Source organism: Colletotrichum abscissum, assembly GCF_030869225.1.
Source record: "Colletotrichum abscissum strain IMI 504890 chromosome Unknown Scaffold_82.1, whole genome shotgun sequence".
NCBI classification, from domain to species: Eukaryota; Fungi; Ascomycota; class Sordariomycetes; order Glomerellales; family Glomerellaceae; genus Colletotrichum; species Colletotrichum abscissum.
In genome coordinates, this window is record NW_026850528.1 from 74903 (window position 1) to 94355 (window position 19453).

General features: G+C 54.0%; 2 protein-coding genes across 2 annotated transcripts; one reads left to right on the top strand and one right to left on the bottom strand.

The window, feature by feature from the left end:
• Positions 1-7731: 7731 nt before the first annotated feature.
• On the bottom strand, positions 7732-8991 carry CABS01_16126 (vegetative cell wall protein gp1; the record flags this gene model as incomplete). The annotated part of the gene is made up of 1 exon (XM_060549458.1): positions 7732-8991. One exon carries the CDS (start codon positions 8989-8991, stop codon positions 7732-7734), a length of 1260 nt encoding a protein of 419 aa, XP_060390180.1.
• Positions 8992-10532: 1541 nt separating this feature from the next.
• Positions 10533-10997, top strand: CABS01_16127 (uncharacterized protein; the record flags this gene model as incomplete). The annotated part of the gene is made up of 1 exon (XM_060549459.1): positions 10533-10997. The coding sequence occupies one exon, from the start codon at positions 10533-10535 to the stop codon at positions 10995-10997; it is 465 nt and encodes a 154-aa protein (XP_060390181.1).
• Positions 10998-19453: the final 8456 nt, after the last annotated feature.

A 19453-nucleotide genomic window follows, 5' to 3' on the forward strand; every position in this document is an offset into this window, starting at 1 on the left:
TCAAACTCCAAGGGGGATCCATAACTGTGCAGCAACAGGAGACAGACGCGGCCGCTGCTGCACCACATCACAGCTGTTGCTGAAGACCGAGAGACGCAGGCGAGAGAGCGCAACCGTGTTGCGTATTCGCAGGAATGATGATGATGGGACAAAGTCTCCGCAACGGCCGCCCCTCCCGCGCATACTAGCAGCCTAGGGTGAGGGTCTTTGGGTCTCTCAGCCCTTTCCCCTCCCGGTTATCGTTTGTTCGTCGTCTCAAAACCCCTCCTCCTTGTTGGTTGCGTGCAGACGCCATCCGTGGTATCCCGGCGGGTAGGGAAAAGAAAAAAAGACGCAGTGAGCAGCCATGTGTCAGCACACCCGTCCGCTATGATAGCGTGAGATTAGGTACAGCCGGCGACGCGACAGCCGCGGGGACAGGAGTCGTGATTGAGATACCTAGACACATTGTCACGCGCATCGTCAGTTCATCCCAGACATCGGCCAATGTGCTCAAGGGAAGTAGACGGTCCGCTATACAGGCGGAGGTTCGTACGACAAACAGGCAAGCAACGCCCAGAACTGTTTGATTCAACTTTTGACCGGAGCACGCCCTCTAGCTCTCTCATCAGAATCTCAAAAGGGCAACGGGAGAGCAAGGGAAACGTGGGCAGAGGGAGGGGGAGTGTGCAGCTGGTTGACGGAGGATGATGGTCGATGATGGAGGATGACTGGCCGGGCAAAGGCGACTATTCCCACTCGTGGTGATTAATGACCAGTGACAGGTCGCTAAAACAAGGTAAAAAGAGGAAGACGGGAGTCGCGACGAACGGTCCCAGGTTGGAACGGGCCGACACAGCACTACTTCGTACCGACACTGGCTCTCTCTTCCTCCCATGGGCTACCCTTGCCTGGGCTCCCGGGGGTGTGGTGGGTTGCATTCTCTAGTTTGCAGACGCGCAGGTTGGAAGTTGGAGGGTTCGCTGTGAGAAATGACGCAGGCTTTCCAATTTGGATGGGTTACTGAGGGCTGAAGGAGGTGTCTCTCGAATTCCCAAAAATAACGAGGTGCCGATGCGTCGTTGGCTGTGCCGCGCTGTGCATACTGGTGCGTTTACACCACCACATACATACATTCGCGGTTGGTGCTTTGTGAATTGTTGGATGCTGGTGAGAGCCAGTCGGGAGGCTTGTCGATGGCACCAACTGTGTGATTTTCTGCTAATCTCGCTGTCTATTGGGTAGTACCAGTGAGACTGTCCGTTCACCACTGGGCTGAAATCAATGGCTTCCTGTGGTGCAAGGTAAAGCAGTCGTCAGCTTATTCAGGCCAATCTCGGAGGTTGATGTATAACAGAGGCTGAGCAAGACGCGATGTCTCTCACTGCTTCCTTTGGATGACAGACTTCCGGCAATTGTTAGACTCTCATGACAGAGGCGTGTATGAAGGAAGCAATTCGAGATTGACAGAAACGGACGATCTGGCCAGAAAAGGCTGGACGGGAAACATCCTCGCATCCTCCGCTTCCTTCACCTTGCAAATCCACCCCTCAATTGCAGCTGCCCTTCTCTGTGTCAACCGCATGGTTGTCTCCCTTTGACGGGTCCGGACGGGTCTTGTCGTGGGCCATCGACGCCAACCCCGCCATCTGGTTTGACATGTCCGTTGGCGAGTATGCGGGCCTCTTCACTTCACTTCACTTCACTTCACTTCACTTCACTTCACTACTCCCCCTTCAAGGTGATGGACCCCTGAGGTTCCCTGCAGGATTCCAGTGACCAGAAGACTCACCTGTTCACTGAGATGTTGACTTCCCCCAATACTTGGGACTCTCATACACTCCCAAGGCTCTAGGCCTCATCAACTCCCTGCTCAGTCAGACACTACTCAATCATCATCTTTGATGCAGTTTCCATCCTCCCGGCGGTTCGAGACACGTAGTCTTGCTTCAATTCGGCCTTAACCCCCGGATGCTCAAGGATCGCTCGATCTCTATGGAACCCAGCCAGCCGCGGTTCGGTGCATGTCCCGCATCCAGGTGGCGTAGCCATCGCTTCACAGCAATCCTGACCCGCCCCAAGAAAGATGCGATCAGGCGAGGCTGACCCAATCTTACGACCAACATAGGTTCCAAGTCTGGGAATTCATTGCATTCAAACTCGAAGAGGTTCAATCAACTCTTTCTGTAGAGAACTCTGCATGACCACAGCTAAGGTAAGATGTCGAGTCTCTGTATTGTTGCTCGCTTCCGGCTTAGAGAGGCGTGGAAGTTCTGCACCCCAAGTTGGAGGGCGCCAGCTTGACCATCCTTGGGGTATTGGTTCGGAAGCTGATTGGTCTGCCGGAAATGCACTGATTCACTGCGATTTTAACACTCCCTGAGGACCTGAGCCGACTGCTGAACTAGGAGCATTTCGTACCTCTGGTTGGACGGGTTTTCATGAGAAAGCCGACCAGGCCAGAGTAGGAATTAATTTTTGACCTCTGTCTTATTCTTTTCACTGCAACTTTAACCTCTCCCAAGAGGTTCCGAACCGCCGGGGTACCCCCATCATCGCTCAGGTTATCAAGAATTCAGAAACATCCCATATCCGGCATCATGGCCAACTTGGAATTAAGTCGCCGAGGGTTTAGATGGACGCCTGCGGATGACAGTTCTTCATCAGTCACAGGGAGCAAGAATCAAGGGATCCATGGCGCGCTGACCACTGTCTCTCCGCAACTCTTCAGCCTCATGTGAGCAACCACCACCGTTGCAAGGGCGCATCAGAGACATTAGACACACGCAAGGGCGATGAACCAACGATCCAAACACTTTGAAATGGGTTCTACTGGCTCTGGAGCGGGAAGAGCGGCATCCTTCACAAGTCCCATTCGCGATCGTCAGCCGTCCGTCATCTCAGACACGGACGGTTACGTGACTGCCATTCCCGCCTCTCACCTGACCTCTCACATGAATCTAATCTCACAACCTCATCTCAAAAGCTAATCTCACATGAAGAATTCACTCATCCCTCACTCACCCGCGCCTCTGCGTGGTATCACGTATTCCAAAATCTCCGCCTCGTAAGGCTACCAACGGGCCCCTTTGGCGGCGGCCCATCTTGGCCCCCAATTCCTCCCGCACCGCCGATCCCCCCCAAGCCCCGATCCGAGATTGTAAACTTCCTTCTCGAATCACACGAAACGCCAAACGCGGTCATCGTATCATTCGCTAAAGTAGGCAGTAGGCAAACGCAAGCCACCCGTGCCACCGTCACACTGGGTCGTAGCCTGCTCACGGGAGTACCTTGCACTTTCACGCACCTCGTGTACCTCCTCACTAGGCACTGCTTACTTAGTACCAGTCGTAGATTGTCAGTCACAGTGTTCAGCGTCACAGCGCCGAGACCTCATGTGTCTATTCACATTCTCAGCCCCCCGATCGAAAACGACGTAGACGCGCCCAAGAAAGAAACGCCCATTGTAACCAACCTTCAGAGCAAGCTGTTCATCGTGTATATCACGGCACACCTAAAGTAAGCAACAAACCAAGCCAAGAGGGGGGAAAACGTGGTATCACTTGAGACTACCGGCGCCATGCACACCACCCGCGCCGCTGATTGGTGAGATTAGCGCTGAGGCCCGACATGAACGAACCCCAATTTGGAACATGCACACTTGTGTGTGTGCAGGTATCCGCGCATCCCAGGTTCACACGTTCACGCCAGACACCAGACGCCAGATCCCTACAGTACAACCCAACACACACATCACTCTCATCCTCCCTGTCCATCTCTCCAACCGACCAGCCGGCCACCCTGAATTCCCAGCCTTGCCATATTTCTTCTCCCTGTTGGATGCAAACCACCGCTCAAACCAACCACCTGAGACTTGCACGCCCCCTCCTCTTAGAAGGAAACAAACACCATCCTAGATGTAGGTACCCAGGCTAGAGAGTGTGACTTCAGGTTCGTGGAAAGCAAACGGGCCAGCCAGCCGCCCAGACGCCCGCCACGAGAAACAAGGGCAACCTCCATCACCACTTCGTCACACCGATGAGCCAGCCTTCTTCCCACCCTCCAGATTAGTAAATATTCCCCTGTTCACCTATCTGTTCGCCTCCGTCACAGAGAGGGCCTGAAGTCGGCGTGCTACCACACTGTCATCTTCACATCCCAAACCTGGCTCACTCCAACAAAAGTTCACAGAACTGCAGACAGTGCTGAATAGCCCCGTCCCGGGGGGGGGGGGGGGGGGGCTTCCCTCCCCACCAAAAGCGGGTTTTTGGGGCCCCCCCCTTTGTCGCCAACCCCCCTTAAATCCGAGGGATATTTCTTGAATTTACCACCAACCAAAAGAGCACCAGCAGTGGGGGGGGGCTGGGGGGCGGCCGGGGGGGGGGGGGGGGGGGGGGGCTTACCTACCCAGCCAAAGCCAGGTTCTTGAGCGCTCTCACTTGTCGTCCAACACCCTTCAATTCGATGGATATATCTCTGAATTAGCACCAACCAAAAGTTAGCTTACACTACAACCTCGAAGACACCACCACCACCACCACCTCCGCCCGAAAAAGTCCCGCCCGGGCCAGGAGGTGTGCCACACCGGCCGGCCGGCGCGTTCTCTTCTTCCTTCCACAGCGATGAATCCCCCCCGTACGCGGCTTGCCCCACGCTAACAACCCCCTAACCCCCCCGGTCGCCGCCGCTGTTTCGTCTCGGCAGCGCCGTCTTTCTCAGTTTTGTTTCTGTCCTGTCGTTCAATCACTCGCATGTATCGCGGAAAGCCTAAAGCAGAGCTAGAAAAAAGGGAAAGAAAAAAGAAGAAAAGAAGAGGGCATCATTGGGCGTCATCAGTTGAGTCTATGTATTCCTGAGATCTGATATCCTGAGAGATCACGTTCCCTGGTACAGATGAACCCCGCCTTCCCCCCCCTGAGGCGCTCTCTCAAGAAGCGATGCCTGGTCCTCTCATCGGCTTCGTGCAAATCTTCACACAACATCATTCACATTCAAAAGTCGAAACGAACAGACGTAAGAACAGGCATACAGTGACAAAAACATGACTCACCCATACCTTCGAACCACACTCTACGGAGGTACAGACGCACCGTCATCATCCCGTCCGTCTCATCTTCATCACCAAACCCGCCACCCCCCCTTCCATCCATGCTCCCGGACCCCAGTGTAAGGTAGGTAGGTAGTGCAAACGCACGTCCTAGTAAACCGGCTGTGCAAACAAGAAAGAAAAAAACTCTCTTTTTTTTGAGAGGAGCATCTGAACCACTGCAACCTTACGGAGTAGAGAGTTCAGACACTGTAACCGTGCCCGCGAACGACCCTGAAATTGAAAAAGGAGGAGGGCTAGCCTGAGTCCGTCTGCTTAGACCCCTATGCGCTGGCTTGAGTCTCTGGAAGGGACCAAGAAAAAAACGGAGAAAAAAACGAAGAAAGAGTGGAAAGGGGAGAAGCAAGTGCTCCCGCGACCCGTGAGACTCCAACTGCGGTAAAGCGCGTCTAGGACCTCCAGGAAACAGCCTCCCGTCTCTTCCCAACGTCGCTAATGACAGACCTCATACACAACGCTCCCACACAGAGATTGGCAGGCCGGCAAGTCACCCTTTTTACCGACGGAAACGCAGCTCAACAACTCCTTTCCGCTCTCCGAGTCCACGCGTCCGCCCCGTTCCGCGTGATGACTCCGCGGCACCGAGTCAAGGCCAAAAGTTTGACAGTCTCACTCACAAGAACCAGTCTCACCGTCTTGCACTTGGCATACATCAGTAAGAGACAATCCGTGATCCAGCTACACGCAAGCCCGTTGAGGGATTTTTTCCAACACCGAATACATTGGCATTTCCGAATCACGGTTTCTGTTTTCCCCCCCAAACCTCAATCCTCGACGCAATTCCAGCATTCTTCTCCAGCGCAAAAGAGCCCCAACTCGAGGGCGTGTGTGAAGAAAGAGAGACTAGATTAGGTTCAAGACACCTACACATCTCTCCTCCGTAAACTTGCAAGGTATTTCGGCTCGCTATCCGTGACAAGAATGCATACCGTAGATCCAGAAAGCAGGATTCCAGTCCAGTTCCAGTCCAGAATCATCAAGATGTCAAACATGACAAAAAGTGGAGTTTGAAGAAAATCAGACCGGACGTGATATGCAAGTAATCACAGACCAGATGAATCGACATTTCTCTCTCAGCCTCAACTTTCTCAAATGTCTCGCAACTCCTCCCAGCCCTAATCCTCACGCCCCCCCCAAACCAACAGAGGCTCCAAACCTCCCCCGTTCAAACGGACACACCGGATGAACAAATCCCACGATCCATTGATTCCCGCGTCGTCCGACTCCCGCTGCCTCCGCGCCGCACCACCCAGACCCGAATCCTCAGCTCCCGCATCCATGAATGAGCTACCTACCTACCTAATGATAATCGTCAGCCTCCGGTATAAACCATAACCCCCGCGTGATGTCGCGCATAGCAGGACCCTAGTCGCATGAAATGCTTCCCCCCGAACCGCCCCGCGCGGAGCCCTTCGCTTACAAGAGTTACAAGGGTGGCTGGCTGGTCAAATGACCTCATAACTATCCTCACGATCGAACCACCGTCCGCCAAATCCCTAACAACCGCACAGACGAACAAGGATTCTTCTCTTCACGATGGGGTTCTCTTTTTCCCTGAACGGAGCCACGTGGGAACTCAGGACCCCGGTCATGGACACTAGAGATGTTGTCCGAGGATGACGTTGGTGTCAACCACGTCCCATGTCACTCAACCATACATGTCATTTTGCGTATCAAAGGGGACAAGTGTTAAGAATGATACTGATTGATTTCTGCAACTATTTCTCAGACTCGCTTCCCCCGCGGAGCCGGTAACAAGGAAAGGAAGGGGTATATCCAGCTCCTCCGTAGTCTTCCTGCCAGTTCGAAAGGAAAAGCGTTTCGACTCTCGTAATAATCGAGCCGAGTGAACAGTAATAATAAAATGACGAGCTGCGCTTCCAGTGCGGCGTGTTGTGGATGCTGTAGTGCAATCCAAGAATCAAAAACAAAACTAAACAACCAAATCCCGTGCATCCGTCTAGATAAAATTCAACTGGTCGAGGCTGCGTCCTTGCAAATCAACGACGATATTACACGTAAAAGCTGTTTCCCTGTTGTGCGCGCAAACTTTGCGATGGCGAGGTTCCGAATAGTGTTGAACCAGGCCCAGTAAACAATAAAGCATTCCTGATAAAAGCGTAAGCACGCTATCCTTTTCCATGACTGAAACGTGTTCCAGTCGCCCGTGGTAATCATTTCGCAACCAAAGCATGCTTTTGATGTCCATCCCTGTAACACAAGGTCGATGATGCCGTGCGTTCGTTCGTTCGTGTCGTTCTCGTCCCGTGTAGGTTCGGGTCCGTGTGGTATCTTGGGTATCGCAAAGAAAAAGTCCTTGGTGTGTATCCCCGATGCATAATAGCTTGCGCCAGATTATGTTTATGGTGATGAATAGAGGGAAATCCAAATCCGTCGTGTTTCAATGAGATGAAAGTGGAAACTCCCGAGGAAAAATGAGATCCGGAAAACAGATTCCTAATCGTACAATTGGCAACTCCATCCGTCGGTTCGATATTGGGTTTTCTTGGTTTTTTTGTGGTGGTAACGAGGTGTGGCTCCGATGGTTCATCCGTTGGCTTTCCTTGATGGTACTCCGTCCATGGAATGTGGCAGTATAGACAGAAAGGAAACCAAGGGAATGTGTCCAAAGATAAGGGGGCCATTTACTTCTCAGGGTTCTTGAGGATGTCATCACAGTTGGCGTCGAATCGAAGGATGAAGAGACGAACACCCTGCATGAATCGCTCAGTCTTGTCCAACTCGCGTTCGATGCCGAACAGAGTCTCGACGAACTGGACACCAGCGTTCTTGCCGAGGGAAGAGGACTTCTTGCTGGCCTTGAGCATGGGAGCCTCGCAAGTCTTAAGAAGCTTGCGGAGCTTATCAGTCAGACGCTCACCAGCATCGATGAAGTCATCGAGGATTTCCTTCTTCTCGGTGCTGCGCACGCGTTCGATAGTCTCCTCTCCGCGCTTGATCTTGCCGGCCAACTGGATCAACAGCAACCAGAGCTCACCTGCCATGTCAGAAATGGGAGTGGCAGGGCCATGGTGGTAGACAGTCCAGTCGTAAATCCACTTGCCCAAGGAGTTGGAGTCGAAGACGCTACCGAGGAGAAGAATGGGCTCTTCGGTGGGATCCCAGTTCTTGAGTGAGTATCCTGAGGGGATCTTGTGCTTCTTGGCGTCTTGTTCAGTAGCCGCGCGAGAAACTGGGGGTGGCGTGGGCTTCTTGGTCTCAGTCTGAGGCTGAGCCTTCTTAGATGCCTGAGAACTGCTGCCGGGGCGAACGGTGGAGGGCCTCTGGGGAACCGAAGTCGAGGAACGGCGAGAGTGGCCGTTGGCAGTGGTACGGGAGGGGCGAGGCTCATACGCTGGGATGTCGCGCTCAATGTAGGCAAAACCGCTCTGTGCATGGGAACGGTAATCAGTGGGATATCCTCGACCATCCTCATAGTAAAAAGTCTCCTGAACAGAATGCCTCTTGCTCCTCGCCCGTGACGACTTGCCCGGCACCAGATAAGTACGGCCATCCACTTCGATAATCTCATCGTCGGATTCTCCGTGGGGCGTCGCGGCCCGTACATAGACAAAAGAAGATCGGCGCTCGCGCGGTGGGTGCGACGGAGTGGCCCATGAATGCTTGCGCGAATGATGACCACTACTCACATTTGCCGTGGCATAGTAGCCATCGCTCGTGTATCGAGGCGACGCCGTCGGCGGACGGGGACTGTACTCGCTGAAGCCACTGCTGGTGGTATGGAAGTGGGAGCGGGTTGCCGGACGCTGCGGGGTTGAGCCGGGCGGGTAGTAATAGCTGGAGGACCCCCGAGGGGATGGAGTTGGCGTTGCCGACTGGTATCGCTCCCGGGCGTAGTAGTACTCGTCGGGAGGAGATCCGGGGTAGGGGGATGAGTAGGCCATGTTGACTGATGGCTCTTTGTGGCGAGGTCGATGGGAGGCGTCCACGGTATTCTTCAAATCTGTCTTCTACTTTTTCTTCTCTAGCAGCTTCCTCTGCTAGCTCTCACGACTCCCCCCAAAATGTCGGTAGGTTGTGTCGATGCGGATGGTTGTGATTCCAGGGCCAGGGTGTCGCGCCGATGTCGAGGCGCGAAGAAAAGGTGAAGCAAGTCACCTTGGTATGCGGTCGGATGATAGAGGAGAGGAAGTTTGTCTTCTGTGCCCGAACATGACCAAGTTTGATATAACTGCTACAGGTTACCCTCGATGACCAAGGATGGAAACCAGATTACCGAGCTCGGGAAGGAATCTTCTCGACGTCGGTAGTGTGTGATGAATGGAAGTTGCTGGAGGCTTCTCGGAGGACGCCAGCGAAGCAACGAATGACGACTCTTTTGTCGAGGATGGGTTGAAGGTGGTTGGTAGCCGAAGCCGAAGCTGTGAATGTCAAAGAATATTCATTGATTGGCAGAAGCCAAAAACATGAGAAGAGAGGAGAAGTTCAAGAGTAGTGGTGAGGGCAGCGTGGTATTTAATTACTCGGTGCGTTTTCCCAGTTTTTGTGGGAGAGGAGAAGGGAGGAGTGGGAATGCGCGCGAAAGAGGTCCACAGGGGGTGGTAGTCCAAAGTCTCGCAAGTCTCGCACCAGGGCGTGGTGGCCTGCCCGGAGGAACCAAAGCAGCTCCCTTTTCTGATCCCTGTCCCCTGCTGCAGAGAAGAGCAGGGGTGGCAGGGGTGGCTGGCTTGCCTTAGCGTAAGAGCACACGGAACCTGGTTCCAATTTAGAGCGCCCCCTCTTAGGAGGGAACACAGACGACAAGTTCCTGGAGGGGGGCGTGTCCCTATGGCTCGACTTCCAACAAAGTACCTCGTGCTCGCCGCTGTTCTGCGCTGTTCTGCGTTCTCTGTCCTGCTTGATCAGCTTTGGTGGTGAGTAAAGGGAGAGGAGGGATCACTCACACCTCGGGACCCTGTTCAGCTCGCCGCGGTGGGCGGATAGATGGATGCTTGATCGAGAACAGTAGATGGCAGCTCCCAATGAGAATCCTGATGCTTTGTCGCTGCTGCTGGGTACTCCCTTCTGCAACACCAGCCTCCTACGCGAAGGCCTACACCGTACGGTGTCGACTGGACCCCTTTTACACGTTGGGTGAACGCTTGTCTCTCTCCCTGGCTTGTTCACCTCTCGGCGATAGACCAATAGACACTCTGTTGTCTGGTCTTGCGTCTCTGTTCGTCCTTCGTTTGTGCGTTTGTTCAAAATCGCGCGGAAGCGAGCAGCGACTCAGATCCTCAGACTGTCCAAGCCCTTCAAGTCCGTGGTTCAGCCAGCTGTCGCGACGCACCAATGCGCAGACCACCTTAGGCTGCTTTGCTGGGGCTTACAAAGTTGCAGTAGTCGTGGTCGACAACGACGGTGATGATGACTCCAGTCTAGTCGGCCACAGTCCCGGTCAGAACATGTCAATCACCGTTGTGCAGCGTACTCGTGGCACAGCTCGATGCAAGTGCGCTTTGGTTCGCTGCTGACTCGAAAGAAGCTCCTGGAAATAGAAGACACACACACACACGATCGCGCCCCCAAAGGCACGTCCGTGGAAATAAGGGGTGGCAGTGAAGAATGCACCTCGTCGTCCAGGCCACTTGCGTTTGCCTGCAGTCGCCCTTTGGCCTGCTGCAAGTTGCAACTCGATTCCCAACGTTGGGCACTGGCGCTGGATCCCTTTGACTGCTTTTCTGATTGTTCGAGTCACCGTACCCGGCTAATGACACACACTTTCTCTCCTCTATCTCGGCGGTCTAAGATGATTCTGATCGATGTCCTAATTGAACCTTCCACATTGGTCTTTCGCCGGGGTTGGAATGGGAATGAGCAGGCCCTCGCCCACCGAAAGGTGAAGATCGATATTCACACCTTGACGCTGAAATTAGCCACACCAGTATCAAAATCCGGTCACCGCTTCTGATAGTGACTCCGGCGCCCTAACGGCCGGGGGGATTTAACACCCTGACCACACAGGCAGACTCAGGACTGGGAGGCCTTGTCGTTTCAATGAGTCGACGCCAACGTCCGTGGGACCCCCGGCTGGCGGTTCCTAGTCCCCGGGCGCAACTTTTTCGTGGAAGAGCAAGAGGGGCGAGGGGCACCAGAAAAAAAAAGTTCCAGAGATAAAGCCCAGTGATCCTTGTGAAAGTAGGCGCTGCCGTGTGGGTAAATTTACCGGTGACGAGTAAGCGAAATTGGGTCCTCGCACGAACAGGCGTGGAATTTGAATTTTGGAGATGGCTTCCACCACACCAAAAGAGAGACGGAAAAAGGTCTCCAACGGTGCCACGGGGGAATCTTACCGGGCCAGTGCCGCTAGAGCGTCCTAGGTGAAAATTTTTCTCGTTCCCCTGGCGTAACGTGGCTGGCCGCAGTCTGGTCCTTGATCATCCAACACAGGGTTGCAATTGTTGGGATTCCGAGGGTGAATCACACCGTGTCAAGGTGAAGGCCACCGAAACACGAGCCCACCCGCCGACGACGAGCCGAAAAGGCTTGGAAAACTCAAATGGGGTTGTTGGTATGGAGATGATTTGGTGGTTTGGCTTTGCAATATCGACGGGATTCCACAGAGAATCAATGGGATTCAAAATGGCATCGTGTACGACGATAGTCAATGTTTCGCTGACTTTGACTTTGCGCCCGGCCAGAGGTGTGAAGAGGATCGGCTCCCGAATTGGTTTGGGTGAGCCTGGTGCGTGTTATTGAAGCTGGCGGTGGTGGTGATGTTTGCTTGTGTGGTCGTGGCCAGGTGCTGCCTGCTAATCTTGCTCCGTGCGCCCTCGGTGAGGCGGTTCGGACGAGCAAGGCAAGGTTGGCCGTTGTGGAAGAGAAGGACGGGGGTCTCGCGCTTGATGGATCCCAGTCGCGAGCCGGGAGGATGGATCAGAATTTTCTCTTCCTGTCCGCGATCCCCGGCAGCCGCACGTCTTTTGAGTCGGCGTCGAGTCGTGGTTGATTCGAACGTCCTGATGGCAGATGAGATCTGCCGTTGCTCGAAATGAGCAAATTCAGTCCGTGGTGTCTTGTATCCGTAGGGAGCGGAAGTTGGAAGAGCGGGACTGGACAAAAACGGTTCGCGGCTGGTGGTTGCACGCCAAGAGTGCTGCACGGCGGGAAGAAGCTAAGAGCTGGGGTTTGTAGTATCGACTCGCTAGCTTGGTAATCTTGACTGGAGTGAATGCTGACCAGGTGCTGACCGCTGACGCGACCGCGATCGAGCAGAGCAATAAGGTAGAAGCCGGCTATTCGATGGGTCGAGAGACTTTGGAAGCTCTCTAGAGAAATGTGCCGGCTGTCTGGTGCAATAGTTGGACCCTTTTATCAGGACGAGTTGTATAGATGATGCGTTGGAGCAGGAGCAGGCAGCGGCGCTGTCACCTGCTTCGTATCAGCTGCCTGTCCTCGGGATGGTGAAGCAGCAAATATGATGATGAAGCGTGGGCAAAACAGATGGATGCAGGCAAATGATGTGAAGTGGGAGAGAGAGGAAGAGGAGAAGTATTAAGGAAGCTGCATTGCATGTGAGGACGGAAGGAGTCAGAAGGAAGGAACGTCCTTGTAGGTACTTTGACGAGGTAATTGCGCATAGAGGCAGGAGCAAGTCAGATGCAAGAATACATGAGGAACATTCAGAGGTTGAAGCTGCAACGACGATCTACGTATCCCCAAAGCACGAATAGGTAGCTAACTATCCGTACGTGCACATTTGAGCCTTGCCCAGGGATTGCATGCATGATGGATCACGTTGGCATGGGAGGGGGAGGGGTACGAGTGGCTTTTGGGGATGACGGGCATCAAAGTGCAACTTTTATCAGATGAGATGCTGTGATGCCATTTGCTGCGTATATTCCTCCCACTTAACATACTTCCCCCGCATCGCTAGTCACCTGGAAGTTGTAGCAGGCACGACTGGGTAGTCGGCGTGTGCATAGAGAGAAAAATGAGCAAAGCCTCAACTATAGTGAGTTTTCTGTATGTACGGAATAGATAGCTGATAATAAGTTGCACGTATTCACATCGTTGTGAGATTCACCAGTGAGAGGAAGGAGGCTCATAGTGTGGTATTGCGGTACGATATGGCAGGTGATGAATAGCATGAACTGCAGCCAGTGACCTACGTTGTTTCTACCAATGTGCAATGTCAAGTGACTGGCGAACAAGCGCCCATTCAACATGAGGGTGAGCAGCTCTACCATATGGAGTATGACGATTGGAAAAGAATGATGCGTGACAGAGTGACATTGCGGAGGTTCGCATCTTGAGTGGAGGAGTTCGCTCATCACATGCACCCCAAGTCCCCCAACGCGGGGTGACGGGAGAGCGGAACATGCAGCAAGAGCCCAGTGATGGCCAGAATTGGCATGGTGGCCCCCTCCCGATTTTCTAGAACGGCCGTCCCTTCCCTGCACTTCCACGCCATTCGCATTATCGTGAGAGCCAATTAAGAGGAGGCAGCTTGCCAAAGTATGCGCTTGCCCTCTCCAGATTTGCTGTGATCTTCCACCTGCCTCCTTCCAGGTTGATTGCTCACCTAAGAGGAGCAACGACTACTATCTCAGGATAGAGAAGGCAGGAAGGACAAGGAGGAAAGAGTCACATTAGGTAAGGTAGTTGCGCACCTTCCAATAACACGACTCCAAAATGTACGTACCTCTTCATGTGGTCAACCACCGTTGGGCGTCACCTCAGGACTTCAACGTAATTTTCTCCACGAACTTCATGGGAACCATTGGCAACATCAAGAAACATCAAACAAAATATACCGTTACGATGCATCGTTCCGATTCCCAGCCAGAAATTTCGGGTGGCCGCATCCTCGGACGACGGCTATTGTCAATACGAATATCCGTACATGCCCCTGCGTTAGAGCGTACGCCACAGCTGGCATGAACCCAAGAGCATCCCCAACTTGAACGTCAATCACGTACTTTCTTGGCATGCTAAGTTACAGTGCGTATGCAGCTTTTTTGCCTCCTCCTGTCCATCAATCCTTCTAGTCTCCAAACTCTCGTCTCAGTGCCCATATTCGTCACTGTCGCACACTCAATGACTCTTGCCCAGGGCCCATATTGCCTCTCCCGCTACCATTCAGCTCCGACCGTACGGCACTGCTTGTATCAGACTCCACAATCGCCGGAGCTGACTCGAAGGCGAACACAAATCGCAGGCCAACCAACGGGACGGAAGACCAGCGGCGGCGACCAGGAACGACGCATGTGGATACTCTCCTCGCCATGCTCCATCGAATGGGATTCATTCCAGACTCAGTGGCCATGACCTCAGTCAACTCCATCCAGTGAGTGGCCCAGAACTGGCACTACATCGCCAGTCGCTAGCTTTTGGTTTCCTCTAGGCCACCAGCCCTCTGGAGTCAAATCCACCATGTTGGGCCCTCCGGATGAACTCGAATACTTTCCCCGTCGCCCCTCGCCCCTCACGCCTCCATCGACTACTACCGACCAAGTCTGCCATTCAGCCAGACCCAAACCGTTATTTGTAGCCCCTTTCGAATGTTGGGGTTACTTGTCACGGCTTGCCCCCTTCAAGACTCGGTCCGCCACCAGCTCGTCATGGCGTCCTCCCTCTACCGACCTGCCCGCGCGTCCCAACTTCCAGCCTCCAGGCGGCCTCACTTCACCTTGCCTACCGTGGCCAGTGTTCCCGGTGTACGGTGTACGGTGTACTCGGTCAAATATCTCCCCTCACCCCTGCGCGTGGTTCCTGCTGTCAACAGAGGGTGAAAGGGGTAGGTGGCTGGAGAGGCCGGCGATGGTCTTGTCTCACCTTGGCTCGCTTGCTACACACTGGCCAACTAACCCAAAATTTGCCAAATTGTGGCCGCTCTCGGGCCTGGTATTTTTGTCCGGCATCTACAATTTCGCCCACATTCATTGGCTTCTCACCTCACATCCTCGTTTGTTTTTATTGATCTTGCTGATCTCGAGGGCAACGCAATTGGCGGGCAGTAGGCAGTGCACCATGACCCTGGTTCATTGCGGCCCAAGCAGCTGCTCACCCAAGCATTGGGTGCCAACAGAAATCACTATCAACAAGCTGGATTTCACGGCAAAAGTCCTGACCTCGTGTTCGTCATACCATCCTAGACAAACTATCGGAGGGATTGTCCTAGGATTTCCCTGGGAACATGAGGCTGGTTATCACCAACTCTATCCACACTTACACCTATGAACTGCTGCAATACACTCCAAGTTCTACACAGTACAGGCATTGTTCACCGAAACAAATGTCTAGTATTAGTCCACAGCAGGAGAGGAGCGCTGTAAGGGATCGCAAGGACGTCTGCGACTATGCATCTGTCAGCCTTCGGAAGCGACATGCCCCGATGTGTCCTGCCCTAGCGGCGGGCTCAGCTAATGCAGCCACTGAAGGAAACCTATACCTCGATCCTTTTCAGTCGAGGATTAGCTAGGGCCGGGCAATCGCTGCGAGCAATACAGGCGACAGGCGCCTTGGGATCGCAACTACAACGATTTGAACCCCTGGAATGTCCATGTGGTCTTTTGCCCGATGCGCTGCGATGTGTAGGGCAGGGCATGCTATGAGCCTCTGCATCGACTCGGCTTACCCTGCGAAACTGCCGCCGTGGTCTTATCGGCCATTGCTTTCGTACGCATATGCACTACCGTTGTCGTGGCTCGGCCTGGCCTACGGATACAAGCCCTTGGACGACCTGAGTCGCGTCGTGTCGGTCTTGTCTTGCACCAAGCAGCCTCATGTCTCGGCCGATGTCTTTTTCTCTTCTCTTCTTGTCCGTGCTCATCCGTCTCATCTCTCACCCGCTTCACGGACAACTACATCGAATCAATACCTGACTATCTATACGGAGCAAGTACACGTCCGAAGAAAGGGGACCATCCGGGAGTAGGCGGCAGGCAAAGTCAATTCGATATCAGCATTCCTCGCCCAGCCGAGTCCCAACGCAACATCTCACCTCAGAGGCAACCGGCATCAACTTGAATTCTTTCCCGTTCCTCACCGATAGCCACCGGTACCCCGGCATCGCCAGGTCTGACCGAGATCGACTTACACGTCCATTTCATGATTCGTCAGTCGTATCCGTACTTACCTACCCGTATTACTCCATACAGTCAGTTTTACTGTAAGGAAGTGAATGCCACTAGTCAAGACTTCGGCGTCCTCGACTCCATCAGTCCGGTTTCTTGACCGCATATATACAACCACAGTCTCGGTTTGCTCCATCTATCGACGGGCCACTTGTTTGGGGCGAGCCACTGAGATGGGAAAATTGGCCTGTTTTGCATCTCGAGAGGATATCGCCAGGCCATAAGCTTCTGATGCCCTGCTTCCTACACGCCCCTTTTCCCTGCTCCCTGCAGCGCAGGTGCATAGCGAGCGAGATAGCGTCACACAGGCTGCTGTTCCTAGCGTGCCGGGTGGAGTTGATGGAGGTTGCAACATTTCCATTACCCTGCTCCAGCTCCCCTGCTGCAGTTGGACACGGTTCCACACCGGTCCAGCGTCTCCCGTCTCCACCATTGAACGTCTTCTCCGAGTCCTCGACCTTGTCTCTCATGGAGTCCACCCTTACCCAGCCGTCTGGCTAGATGCCGCGCGCGCACGCTCTGGCGCTGGCTTGTGACGACAGGGCTTCGGTGCGTCCTGGATCTCGCTTGCTAGGTTCGCTTCATCCCACGGTTCCCACCACAAGGAGAAAAAATACCCTTTTTCTAACTATTATTTTGTTCTAGAAGACGGCAAACCTCTTGGGCATTCCCTTCACCTGCACTTCACCGCGGGCCGCAACACTCGGTGAGTGGCTCGAGGCCGGGCCTTGACCGTTCAGGCTTGTCTGTTTGTTTTTCTTTCCCCTACCGCACCATGGGAAGACTTGATTGCTTCCCTGCATGTTGTTATTGTTGTCATTGTTGACCCCCGTCGGCTAGTGTCAGTGTCGGGTGTGTGCGAGTGTGCCCTGAGTCCCCGACTCCAAGACTCCCGAGGTGCCATGCGCGCCCATGCGGCAGGTTGCGCCAAATGTTCTATGTGCGTACTGTAATTTGCTTTTTTACCCGGCACCGATGTGAAAATTTTTCATCTCTCACCGAGAATAGATCACGTCTCATTTCACTCCCTGTCTCTCATCATACAAGACCACTCTCCCATCATGCCAGCCCTACTACCATGCCATAGCACCAATTGCGGGAATGGGACGGTCGCTGCGGAGTGACTCATAGGAGTGCTCATCAGGGCAGGCCATACTACACCAAACGAGGTGTGCAGAGTGTAGTGTGCGGTGTGGGAAAAGGAGTGTATGAGAGAGAAGGAAGAGTGACAGAGAAGCGCGCTACGAAAAGCCTCATGTGGTCGGTCCCAACATTCACGAGTCCCTGCTGCACTGCTGTCCAACAGCCCAAGGCTGCCGGCCTCCTTGCTGCACCTATCAAACTTCCTCGAAGCCCTTCTAAAGGTCACCCAAGTGAGGGCCTTGGTGCTGATTGGGTGTCAATGAACACGTCGCACCGCGAACTTGACAGAATCCCCTCCTCCTCCTCCGGCGCACCAGCCCGTATGGCCAGTCAAGTTGATGGTCGGACGGCCAGGGCCGCTGGGAGGGGACGCTACTGCACTACGAAGGGCCGCATCCGCATCCCTAATCCTGCGGCCGGCAGGGGTCCACCGCATTTTGCATTGTCTTCCCGGCTGCTTCATTCATTCCCGTCATCTTCGACTCTCCGTCTCTCCGGTCACTGGCGTCTCTGGGTGTTGCTCCCCTAACCCAACACCTCCGATGCATTGCAACCATTTGACGACCAGCTTGGAATCGCACACACCCACCCTTTCGATATCGAAACACGCATCAAATACCCACTGGCGATGCCCTCACTGACGTCTATTCGCCTGTATGCCCACCGCCATGCAGTCCGCCCATGTTCATCCATGATCGATGCTGCCGAGCCATCAAATATATACACCACCGCCCTCGTCCACTGCTCCGCCCTTCATACGAAACCCACGCCCTTCTTCGACCAATACCGTTCAGACTGACAGCCACTTTTGACCAAAAATAGGCAAGGACTCTGGCAACCGCCTTGTTATTCTTCTTTTCCTTCCTTGCTATCTTCTCTTCCCGGCACTCCGGGCCCAGACCGCAAATGTGACAGGCGCAACGCGAAAGCCCCTCCTCACCGACTCTTTGCGTCCATGGCAACCACCCTATCATTACCGCATTCCACCTTACGGACTGGCGGGGCACTTGCATGGCATTGCATGTCGTTGCAGATGCGAAGGAGGGAAGAGGAGGGGTTTCTGCTGCTTCATGCCCTATTTTGACTTTTTTTGCGTCGTTTCTGCTTTCTTTCTGTTGCGCAGTGGTTCAAACGGGAGAGGGAGAAAATCCCCGCTGCCCCTGGTTGGGTTGAAGATGCCGCATGCGCCTGATGACCATTGACAGGGTCATGTTAGGGCTCGGTGACGTCGACGACGCGCACAGAAGTATCACTTCTAAGGCTGTACAATTATACGATTGTTCGAGCCAGTATCAGGTGGTCTCCAGTGAGGCCATCGCCATCACGAGACGGTGTGGCGCGTATGGATTTGCTAATTGTGGTGGTATCTCGGACGTATGACAATTGGACAACACATACACATGGCCACCAAGAGGATCAGCTCACCTACACGGAGAGCGATACTAGCACAGAAGCCGAGCTTCCCATCGTTCTAGGGTTCTACTAAGCCTCTGGCTGATCCTGTAATGGATTCGGACTACGATCCCCTCTCACCCCGGGGCTACGGTACAAGCGACAAGCGAGAAGCGAAGAAATGCGGGATACAACGTCTTGCTGCTCGTCCTTTGTCTTCGCCATGCACCCAAGTGGGAACAAGTATAGTGGGAACTGGAAGAGAGTCGCGCCTGTTTCGACGGTGGATCGCGGGTGCGGAGGAGCGGCACTGGTTCTTGCTCTTCTCAGCTTCTTTCCTTCGCTTCGGTTGGCGGAGTGCATCATCAAGGGCTGATCATGAGCGGTAAGCGGCAAGACCGCGACGGATAAAGTTGTCCGTCAATATCCTAGACTCCTAGTGAAGAGATCCAAGGCCCCTGCTCCAAAGCCCCCCCCCTGGCTGTTTGTGTATCAGTAGACCGATAGGAAGGGCGGCCGGCCGGCCGGTCAACCAGCCGCTGTCTGTTTTCGCGATACCTCCCCTTGCCAGGCCTTCTCGCCGGGTTCCTCTTTGATCGTCTTCGCATCCACGTTGTTCTAGATCCGTTGAAGATGCTGAAGATTTCCTTGATTTTCCGTGCGTTTGAGCTGCGAGGGCCTGGCTCCGTAGACCTGTGGACAACGCATCGATGGACAGGGTTGCGGCAACGGGCGAGCGAAGCCTCAGCACGCC